The sequence below is a fragment of the Watersipora subatra genome, chromosome 5 (genome assembly GCF_963576615.1).
Source record: "Watersipora subatra chromosome 5, tzWatSuba1.1, whole genome shotgun sequence".
NCBI lineage: Eukaryota > Metazoa > Bryozoa > Gymnolaemata > Cheilostomatida > Watersiporidae > Watersipora > Watersipora subatra.
The window spans coordinates 38011726-38024314 of NC_088712.1; the positions used below are offsets into that span (position 1 = coordinate 38011726).

The 12589-nt window shown below is 34.5% G+C and overlaps 1 protein-coding gene across 5 annotated transcripts in view; it reads right to left on the reverse strand.

Annotated features, from left to right (window-relative positions):
• LOC137396362 (TNF receptor-associated factor 5-like) overlaps nt 1-12589 on the reverse strand; it is a 147060-nt gene that overhangs the window by 80769 nt on the left and 53702 nt on the right. For 4 of the 5 annotated variants that reach the window (XM_068082603.1, XM_068082605.1, XM_068082602.1 and 1 more), the window contains 2 exons: nt 9131-9298; nt 3666-4323 (listed from right to left, as the gene is read on the reverse strand). In XM_068082603.1, coding sequence (XP_067938704.1) covers nt 4156-4323; nt 9131-9298 — 336 coding nt within the window. In that variant the 3' untranslated portion in view covers nt 3666-4155. Of the gene's footprint in view, nt 1-3665; nt 4324-9130; nt 9299-12589 lie in introns of those variants that run through there. The other variant, XR_010978543.1, reaches the window with a different exon arrangement.

The window sequence follows — 12589 nt, forward strand, 5'->3', positions numbered from 1 at the left end:
GCTAAGATCTTGAGGCGAGTGCTCAAACTCTCAGGTCTCTGGTAGGAGACCCGAGTTAGAGCAGAATTTACCACCCATACGGGGTATCCGGGGTGAGGAAACAATTTTTTTTATATATTTATAATATATATATATAATATATATATATTACTCGAATGGCAATTATTGTATCGCTATGATTAAGCTATTTTTTACAAAAAACTGGGGGCATTGTTGGTTTGTTGTGCCTCGTCACTTGTTTTCTATCATAATAATTTAACATCACTCTTTTCACAATTATCGTTATGTGCCACAAATCCCTGATACAGAAAGCAAATTGGTAGACCATGGCAGGCCTGTATTCACTGGTTGCAAGTTGGGGCGGCTAATGTTAGGCGACTAGTTATGAACACCTGGGGGTGTTGAGGGGGGCGGTCTAAGTCCCCAACAGGTTTCTCTTATGTAGGGCCTCAGCTGGCTCTCATGCGAAGTTTTAAAAATTTTTATTGGAAAGTATCAACATTTTTCTATTTTTGAGATTTGTTTTGTTTTGGGTGATGTGACTGACGAGACGTTTTAAAATTAAAATAAGCAAAACTTGACCGCAGTTGAAACGCTCAGAAAAAAAGACATCTTTTTCTTTTGAGCGTTTTAACAAAGATTAATTTTGCCGATTTTATTTTAAGTTCATACGGAGATTTCCACGCTTTCGATGGGACATGGCCAAATGGATGTTTGGTAAAACTTGATATTTTGCAAACCTTTACAAAAGTCGTTAGCAAGAATGTTTTGCCACGGTTGATGATAATAATGATGCCTAAGAACTACTAAAAGTTGATGTTTGTCTCTATGGCTTGGAATAAAGTGATATTCTACAGTGATAAAAACCGTCTCCATAGCCATTGGGCAAATAACTTTTCGAATAAATAATGTTGAGGTCGAGTTATCTGAAGCAATTCATCATTTCGTGGGAACGAACCAAACAAATCCGTTTGAGTTAACCTTGTGTTTGAGATGAAATGTTACATTTTATTCGAGGGCGAGTTATCCGAGTTTGACTGTACTTAGCCGCGGAAAGCTCCTAAAGAGTTGGGGCGGCTCAGCCGGCCAGCTGCCCAAGGGAATACGGGCCTGAACCATGGTGTCTTATAGTGCCTTATATATCTACTAGTTGAATGTCCAGGTAATAAGATTCTTTGCACAGAAAATTTAATTTTATTTAACATATGAAAATAGTTCCCATTCTAACTTTCAATCTTCATATCATGAGAAAAGTGTTGTGTTAAATTTAAATAAATTAAGAGAAAAATAAAACAACTGTAAAGGTTTTTAAACTTTGTCAAACAACTGTAACTTTCAAACTTTATAACATGAAAAAAATGTTTTGTATAGGTCAAATAAATTAAGAAACAACATGAAACAACTATAAAAGTGTTTAAATATGTAAATGTGAAATAATTAGCAAGTAATTGCTAAATTATGTCTGTTTTGCTACAATTACAATAAAATCGATTTGGTAAGGGTACAATTAATATGAACTGAGAAAACTAAATAAAAATCTTGAATATGTTGAATTATTAATAACACTTCATGCATAGAATGTGTGCATATAAAAAAGGTTACTGTTCCAGCCGTCGCTATCTATCAAAACTTTGAAAATGACAATATTGGTACCTCTCAATACTGGTACCTCTCGATACTGGTACAAATGTAAAAATGAGATATCCAAACTTCTTTGTCTGGTACTTTGTATGACCGAATGAAGAGAGAATGTAAAGGCTATTCCTACTCGAGACAATACAATTTTCCATGTGAAAAATATTTCCCTTTATCGATTTAGCAATCAAATTTTACGAAAAGCGGGAAATAGAAGTGTAACCCACATTTGAAATTGAAACGGCACATTTAAAAATTACAAATTAAAAAAATGAGTAATGTCAGCAAAAAAAAAATTTTTCAGCTCATAACAAATGCAAAAGGAAATATTAGTTAATAATCAAAAGTGCACATTTGGCGTGCACTTTTTCACCGTGTGTGTGTGTGTGTGGTATACACTATATGATAAGTGCAGCATATTTATAAGATCTGTAAAGCTCAGAGGTCAAGTGTGTGGATTGGAAGATTATGGTTGTAATCACTGAGAGTTCAAATGAAGTAAGCTTTTAATCCAAGATTTTAATAGCTATAGCTTGACATACGCATATATTGGTCCTGATCAAAAAAGTATGTTTACGGCCTCAACATAAGCATTACAATTTTATGATACATCTCTACTTGGTCTTTTTCAACAGTTTCACTTTTTTTATAGATTAATTGCCAAGATTCACAGCATATTGATTTTGAGCTAGACGTATATGATTAGTCATTGTTGTACACATATTGTACCAAAGTAGCAATTGTACCAAATTGTTCAGAAGTAGTAACCTTGAAAATCACTTCAATCATGAGTTTTATAATACTACTGTTGCAATGATTCAGATGGCGGCCCAGGGTTAGTTATAGATTTGAGTTTGCTGTTAATGTAGATAATCACACATCACCTATTTTGAAAATTCAATTTTCAACCTTAAAAGGTTGACTTGCAACAAAATTCACATTACAGTTATTTGGTATCAAAAGATTCACCATGTCTTACTCTGTTGTGTTGTAGGTGTCAAATACGTGGAAATGTGATTACCAGCTCTTAAAAGCTCAAAAACGAAAAGCCGCTGTAGATTGGAATCTGTTTATTTATCTGACGTAGTCATTCCAGTTTGGTTATCGTCTTGTCACATATGTTCTCACGTGAATTGAAAGGCCAATAAAAAGCTTAGCGTAAAACTTATCGTAGCGCTAGTTTATGACAAACACTTCGGGTTTTACCGAAGACCCCGTATCAAATATAGATGCTCGCTACTTTACAGTTTTCTTTCGGCATTATTCAAGCATCAAGTCGTAATCTGATCACGTGACCCAATACTTCGCAAATAATTTTTGCAGCTCTTTTCGATTATCACAGGTAACCAACAGGCTCGTCATGATTATCAGACAATGATATATACTCCTTCGGGGTAAGGTTAAAAAGTTTTTAACAATTTTTTACGGTAAGTTATAAGATATCAGTGCTAAAAGTGACAGCATTACAATGACGATAAAATAGACGCGTAAAAACAATAGACATGGTTTTATTGAATGCGTGAAGTATACTTGTGAAAATATTTTGACGAATGAAGTTGCATGAAAGTGTGAACAGAAACCATCCTGTAACAACTGCATCTCATTTGTGCCGTTTTGGAAAGCGAATCCAAACTACGGCAGTCTCGTGTGGCTGCGATTAACTGTTCGTTTTTGAGCTTTTAAAAGCTTGTAATCACATTTCCATATATTTTGCACCTACTACACAACAGAGTAAGACATGGTGAATCTTATGATACCAAATAACTGTAATGTGAATTTTGTTGCAAGTCAACCTATAAGTGAAACACTAGCCTGCAATGAACTGTCTTTTTAATTGCAAATGTAAAAACAACAGAGAAGTGAGATAAAATTTAAAGGAGTGGTATAAATGCAAGGAGGGGTCTGTCCAGTTTTTACTGATAGCCAATATCTCACCATCAGCCCAATTTTCAGGCAATAATCCATAAGCGTATCAAAGAGCCTTTTACAACACTGACAAGACAAAGAATAGATAAAATAAAACAAACCACTCACTTACGACATCCTTTATTCTGCGAGGAAAAAAAAACTGATGAACAAGCAGCTAAAGATAATTGTTAGTTGTGAGTAAACTTGTGATAGCGTTTGAAGCCAGCCACCGTCTTCAGTATTCCATTAACACACATAAAAATGAACGTGAAAATAAATTAACAACTTGCAAACAGAATATAGGAACGAACAAATATCAGACGAGATTCTAAAGCAGACTAGTTTAATTATAAAAAAAACATACAAACTGTGTTGAACCTTTAAAAACATGAAGCTTGACACATGTACAATTAATGATTGCAAAGACATTTAGAGATTATGTAACAAAAGGGAACATTATGAAAAGATGAGTATTAATCTCTCATCCACATGGAAGGAATTATAATGCACCATGAAAAGATTGTTTTTCCGAACAGAAATGGAGATGCTCTCAACCAGAGAACTGAAGACTATTTCTGCAGACTGATTAGATCTGATCAAGTCCGACGATCGTTATGGAATGATGTCACCACCGGGTTCCACCTTGACTCTCAGATAAATGCTATCAGATACCAAGAAGTTGCTTGACTCCACTTCACTGTGTAAGGCAAACTGGGGGCATCCTGAAGCGATGTTCATATCTGTCAAAGGTTTCCTGAAGGAGGAGCTGTCTTGGTCAGGCTAAAGTATATATAAGAACTGATGGAGCATAAACACAATATGGAAAAGAAGATGGTCTCTCATCATAAATGAGGGCATAGCATGGTCATTGAAAAGTGTACTAGTAAACCGGTGGGATGAAAAAACTACTCAGCAGTTCTTATTAAAACATGAAACAAAATATTAAAAGTCAAGTAATGCATTCACTAGAAAAATTTTGTTCTCAAATGAGAGGACAACTCCTGTACACACCAGTCATTTACATTTCATGACGCATTAAAATTCAGATGCTGGGACTTGTGCGTCGAATGTGGTTTATACTGTCTAAACTAGTTTTATATAGTTTGTTCCTACATAAATAAGAACAAAACTAAAGAACTAAAATAGACTAAAGGAGAGTTCTCTACAAAGGTCAAGAGTACATGCAAAGCAGCTTTTACTTCGTTTAGGTAAATGTGAACTGGACATGAAGAAATTATGTAAAGTTTTCACTTCATTTTACAAAAGAGAAAATCTCATGGTTAACCTTAAAAATATTGTTTTCTCTCTTGTTGCACTTGAGAGGGAAAAAGGCATACAGTAGACGCTCTTATAGCATAGACCTCTTATAACATAAACTCCAGATAACGAAAAGAATTCATGTAAAGCTTTTGTTTTACACTACATAAAAAGTCCATAAAATGTGAAGTGTCAGGTAGGGGCAAATTCTCAAACTCAATTTGAAAGGTAACATATTTCGCCGCACTTGTGAGAAAAAATGACATAAATATAGCGTTATATCTATTATATATACAATTTCCATGGCATTCAAGTTTGTCGTGGTAGATCGTCAGATGTGTCGACATAACAGAGAATAGGCAGCTGCGCAATTGTTAATAAATATCTAAAGGTCATCGTTTGGTGCAGGTGTTACAACTACGATCTACCAATTTGAATGTTACAAGTTGGAGTATCATCAAAAGTTACCTTTTATTCTAACCTTGACTCCTGGATACAGATAGACGACGAACAGGTACACACCACTCTTTTGATAGTAGCAAGATTTTTTTTGTTTTGTTTTATTGCAGACGTATAAAATATTTGTTATTAGTTTTACTTTGCAGAAAAGACTTTGCTGTCTAGAAAAAATAAACAAACCGTTTTGAATGAACGTCAAAGATGTGCATTTCCGATAACTTATTGTAAAATTACTGCAACCATAGTCTATAAAACCAGTGAAATTGATCGGAAAAAGGAGAAAGTTGTTGATGCAAACTAATAATGTTGCAGTTACAATACAGCCAACAAATTAAATTAAAAGGTTGTCTAGGTTTTTCTTTCTTTATGACCATAGGGGTGAGTTTGGAAAGATCATGGCATGGACTAGGTTATATACATATATTTTACTGTTCGTATAACACCAGATCCTTCTAACGTAAATGTGCTCGGAACGGATTGTTTACGTTGTACGAGTGTCTACTATATTTGGAAGCAGACAATATATGCTGATCTAATTATTCTTTAAAAATCATCGATTTAAGATGATTACAAGGTATTTTTAATTATAAAAACAATGGCTAAAGTGTATCAACTGTCTTAACTGTCTGGCATATGCTCGTTATTTTCAATAAACTATAACCTCAGCAAGAATGTATAGGATACAGAATTCATGTGGAAACCTGAAAGTACCTGACAGCGATACCAGAAAGCACATAAACATAAAATAGCTGAATTCTCATATCAGCAGCAACGTATCCTTAACACCACACAATGTGCCTTTATCACTTCATACCAACTTAATTGATTTGGAGTTGTCTAAATGTGAAGACAACTTCCAAATGGGTTTAACTAAAGCAGCCAATTATTTATTAGGCATTAAGCTTTATGATAATGATCTTTTTTGCACCATTTCAAATTTTGTGAAAGAAATATAAAAATAAAACACTTCCCATTTATTGCGCAAAAGTGTTGAAAAATGCAGACTTGAACGTTTTTTATTTGCAAAATAAACTTTCCAGTTGCAGGACAGGAAAGATTACCTTCCTCCAGTCTAAATATGCCTCTTCTTTGGAGCTACATTCAAACAATAATTTTAGTTAGCCTTGACCAATCAAATCGCAGTAGATAAGCATAGCTGTTCTTCATCATCAAACCAGATGATCTTAAGTTCTTAACACAATTATACAGCCTTTTATATTTTGTTTTAGCTATAATGTGCAGAAGTGGTCTTTAGAATGTTCAACTAAATTGTTTTTAAGGAGGGTTTAATTGAAACTAAGAAAATAACAAAATAAAATCTCAATACAGTGGACCCTCGCCATACAATTTCAATTCATTCCAAAGTTGGCATCGTAAGGGGAAAATATCGTTTAGAAGGGTATAGAAACCCATAGTAAATATCTAATGCAAACACCCCTGATAAAGTCATCAAAATTTTCTGTGCCTACACTGCACATATAAAAAATTAGTACCAAAAAATATATTAAATTTGGTAACTATGGTTACATACCGTAACTTTAGTCTATTTAGTGGTTATGATATGCAATAAAAATAATACGATGTACTATGCACACTGCATACCATAGAGAGTTCTTATCTTTGAGGCAGACGTATAACATACCACTGAATTTAATGTAAATAAGTTTAATTTACTAAACACATACTTGAAGCTAAGTTTTAGTATGTATTTGCTACTATTCTATTGAACTTCAACTTTTTCATCACTAAAATTTTATCCCCCATCTGTTTTTGGTTTCGTTTTCACAATAACTAATTAGGAATAATGCTGAACTGAGCGAGATCACGCATCGTATTACTTTTATTCATGTTTAGAGGGATTTCGGCGAATAACATATCAGCATATTTTTTATTTCGATAATCAGCACACAGAGCACAGAATTTGAATTTCGAGAAAAATCTTTGTTGATATCGTATGACGAAAAATATTGCACATGGAGAAGGTGAACAATCATCGTGTTCTACATTGCAGGGTGAAGAAATCATAAAACAGAAATCCAATGAAGAGGCATATTTAAAGTGGAGGAAGGTAATCTTTCCTGTCCTGCAACTGGAAAATTGATTTTGGAAAATAAAAGACATTCAAATCTGCATTTTTCAAATACTTTTGTGCATTAAATGGGAAGTGTTTTATTTCTATATGAGCAACTGCTTATATTTTTCTACAAAATTTTAGATTGAAAAAATTTCACTATCAAAAAGCTCAATGCCTAATAAATAATTGGCTGCTATAGTTAAACTCATTTACAAGTTGTCTTCACATTTAGACAATTCCAAATCAATTAAGTTTGTATGAAGTGATAAAGGCCCATGGTGTTCAAGATATGTGTTTGCTGTGATGAGAATTCAGCTATTCTATGTTTTCATTGGAACCCGAGGGTACACTGTATGCCGTGCTATTAAAATTACATATCATTTGTGCAGAAAGTTACACTTCAAGACTTCAGTGAATGTCATTAAAATATAATTAAAACTTCACGTATTATTAAAATTAATAATTTAACTATTTTATTCAAATTATTATTCGATTCATTAGTAAAAACTCTGTGGCCATTCCTTAGTTTAAAGTTTACTAGTACGATGGCAGTTCTATGCACCACGAGAGATTATCATGTGTAATAGCTATGTGCATAAATATTCAGTGATACAGCAAGGTGGTCGGGTGGTGTAGATAGTAGCACATTTGGCTGGGAATCCTAACATCTGACTTTGATTCACGGCGTTGCATACTTTTCCCTACCATTCTTAGAGTGGCTTCAGACAGATGGACATACATTATTATATTATTAAAGTAAAGATTTTGTGTTTTTAATCATTCATTTCCCTGTAGCAATAACCACTCTATCAGCAGAGTGTAGCAATTACCACTCTATCAGCAGAGTGTAGCAATTACCACTCTATCAGCAGAGTGTAGCAATAACCACTCTATCAGCAGAGTGTAGCAATAACCACTCTATCAGCAGAGTGTAGCAATAACAACTCTATCAGCAGAGTGTAGCAATTACCACTCTATCAGCAGAGTGTAGCAATAACCACTCTATCAGCAGAGTGTAGCAATTACCACTCTATCAGCAGAGTGTAGCAATTACCACTCTATCAGCAGAGTGTAGCAATTACCACTCTATCAGCAGAGTGTAGCAATAACCACTCTTATCAGCTGAGTGTAGCAATAACAACTCTATCAGCAGAGTGTAGCAATAACCACTCTATCAGCAGAGTGTAGCAATAACAACTCTATCAGCAGAGTGTAGCAATAACCACTCTTATCAGCTGAGTGTAGCAATAACAACTCTATCAGCTGAGTGTAGCAATAACCACTCTATCAGCAGAGTGTAGCAATTACCACTCTATCAGCAGAGTGTAGCAATTACCACTCTATCAGCAGAGTGTAGCAATAACCACTCTTATCAGCTGAGTGTAGCAATAACCACTCTATCAGCAGAGTGTAGCAATAACAACTCTATCAGCAGAGTGTAGCAATAACCACTCTATCAGCAGAGTGTAGCAATAACAACTCTATCAGCAGAGTGTAGCAATAACCACTCTATCAGCAGAGTGTAGCAATTACCACTCTATCAGCAGAGTGTAGCAATTACCACTCTATCAGCAGAGTGTAGCAATAACCACTCTATCAGCAGAGTGTAGCAATTACCACTCTATCAGCAGAGTGTAGCAATAACCACTCTATCAGCAGAGTGTAGCAATAACCACTCTATCAGCAGAGTGTAGCAATAACCACTCTATCAGCAGAGTGTAGCAATAACCACTCTATCAGCAGTGTTTGTACTGAACCAGCTAAACCTCCTTCATACTGTCCAACACCAATACTCACAACAAATGTCTCATGCTTGTTGAGTTCTGAGTTACTCGGACATAAAAGGGTGAAGGTCACTCTCTGTTTGAAAGGGAAGGTCAGAAGTTCATCATATTCTCCTCTCATGAGAACAAAGAAAAGACTCAGACATTTCCCACGACCGAGTCCGTCACCATTCAAGTAGGCCTGAAATATAAATGAAGATACATCTATGAGAATAGACATGCGTATTTCACTTCATATAATAATCAAACCTAATACCTACTGTCTATGATGCATTTAGTCAAATTAGCGCTACACCTCTCTCACAGCAGTTAACCCACACACGAAGATACATCTATGAGAATAGACATGCGTATTTCACTTTATATAATAATCAAACCTAATACCTACTGTCTATGATGCATTTAGTCAAATTAGCGCTACACCTCTCTCACAGCAGTTAACCCACACACGGAGATACATCTATGAGAATAGACATGCGTATTTCACTTCATATAATAATCAAACCTAATACCTACTGTCTATGATGCATTTAGTCAAATTAGCGCTACACCTCTCTCACAGCAGTTAACCCACACACGAAGATACATCTATGAGAATAGACATGCGTATTTCACTTTATATAATAATCAAACCTAATACCTACTGTCTATGATGCATTTAGTCAAATTAGAGCAATACCTTTCTCACAGCAGTTAACCTATACAGGAAGATACATCTATGAGAATAGACATGCATATTTCACTTTATATAATAACAAAACCTAATGCCTACTGTCTATGATGGTTGTAGTCAAGTACTCCCTCACTCATAGAGGTAACCCAATGCAATAACCACACTTTTTAGTAAAGAAGCTAAACGCTAAGCGAATGCACTTATTTTTCTATTGATGAAATCAGCTTCACTTGATTATTGCTATGAACACCAAGGATGTGAGCAAAGCTTCAGTGAAAACAAGGAGTTGTTTTTCCATACCACCGTTAAAATGTCATAACAACTCCAGATTTATGGATTAAGGGTAATAGATTTTTAAAAATGGAGAAATGGAGAAATGGAAGACAGAATTATTTTGTTTCATCTACTTGAATAATAAAACTAATTGACAATAATTTTGATTAGTTGTTTGCATCTTTGACCATAACATTCTCTGATGCTTTGATTTACACCAATACGTAGTATGTGCGTGTGAAGTTTACATGTAGATGTAATCTACAAAAAATGTGAAAACATGCTAACACGGATACGCATGTACAGACACACGGGCACAGATACGCGCATACATATACACGTGCACAGCTATGCACGCACAGATGTGTGCACAACAATACGTGCGCACAGACACACAGATATACGTGCACAGATACACACTCGTTATTCATGCCACATATCTTTATCACTATCTCTTTCTCTCTGAACATAAGCACAACCGAACCAGCTTTCGTTTTGCATGTCTTCAAGATAGAGTAATTTAATAAAAACCTATTTATTACATTTTTACTGAATAAATATAATTTTTATCACAGATACGTTAGATTTTCACATGTTTTTTAAGATGCTATGTACAATTATTCGTAGTATTTATTAAAAAAGAAGTTAACCGAATTGAATTAATTGCAGTGGTTTCTTACAGGAATCTTATCTCCAGCCTGTCCTTCGATGAATTACCCTAGTATCTAAATGTTTGACTGCAGTAAAAACATGAGTTTTATCAGTCAGAAATAAAGCTATATGATTGGCCATCCCATTAATAGTGCTGCATTCTCTTGCAATAAAATCTGCGAAATCTTCTAGTTTTTGAGATTATAGCTGTAGATGCAGATCCATGGATACAACAATAACTGAATGCGGCCATACCTCGATAACTTTCAGAAAAAAGGCGTGCAAAATGACGTCCCTAGTTGTTACAGTGGCGTTAGTTGATATCAGCTATTACATTCAAGTTGAAGTCTGACAGGTCTCTATTCCGTTTGCCTCTTTGCAACTATAGACATAATCACACTTTCGTTTAATCTGAGCATTTCAATCGTGATCAAAGTGATGTATCAATTTTAATATTGAAACATGTTGGCAGTCAAACACAAGCATAAAAAACAATTGCAAATGATAAAAAAATACCGATACTTTCTGATAAAATATACCAAGTCTTTGTGTAAGTTCTTCTTAAAGATGTGGTTGCGTCAAAATGGTCGATTTAATGAAATTAAGACCAATAAAAGACTAAAACATCAGCTACAATTTGATGTCATTTTTGTCTTTGTAGACCAATCCAGTCCAGGATATATGCATTTGAATGAGGCCATCTTTTAAACAGCTCGCATTCAAGCGGGTGCTTCATTCGTGACGTAACTAGTGATACATCTGAAAAGAGTCCACAAGCGATAAATATAAGGCCGCTTCATTAACCAATCATCAGCACGAAATTTTTATATAGGCCGTAATAAATGTTATCACTCGTAAAACGCGTTATCTATGATCTCAAATTTAGGGATTTATTCTATTATTAAATTGCATGGACATCGATATTCACTAAATTAATTAACATCGTTACTTTAATGAATTACTCGATCGACAGATTTTATTGACGAACAACAGAATTGTAAAATTTGCTGTAAATTTACTGAGAAGGTGACTACAAGTTTTCTGTGCATCAGGTGATTTAAGTTCTACGGAGGAAGATAAGAGAATGGAGATAAATTTATCTTTTACTTTGAGTCTCCTATAGATATACTGTTGAGTTTACATTCAGATTATATTTCCCTGTTTGAGGTTATAATGTAATTTCCTGCGCGTATGAGATACGTATGTACAGTGAGTTCTTGACGGTTTTTTTTAATCCATACCATCTAGCATTACAATGGCTTAGATTGATGAATATACTAAAGGTAATATTTTTAGTACTTATTAATACATGTACTAATTAATAAAATTATAACTTTTTGCTATCACTAATCATTGTTTCATAATTTTTTATTGTTTCACCGAGCTATATTCGCTTTAAATTTTCTGTGGCAGTTTCATCTAGTAAATTAGATTTATGATTTGACTTTAAATGTTCACTTCTCACTTGTATAAAATGAAGAAAATCGATTGATGAATGCACATATTTAACTTCCAGAACCAAAGCTTCGAATCGTTGGCTTGGTGTACTTATGCTTTTGTTAAACATTTATTTATTTTTAAAATTACACTCGCACTCTATCTAACTCCCAATTTAAAAGCTTTCAGTAAATATCCGTTAGAACGACATATCTATGAATGACATATATTTATTGCATTTGTTTTATTGATTACAGGATGATTATGTGGTCCCACCAGCCGAAGCAGCTTTGTCAGTGTGGAAACTGCCATAAATGGGAAAGAGAGTCGTGAATGTGTGTTGAATAACCAAGATGTTTTGTTTGAGTTTGCTGCAGTAGATGAATTTGTCTTATTGTATCAGCTGAAACCATTTGAGTGGCCACGACTTGATGGATA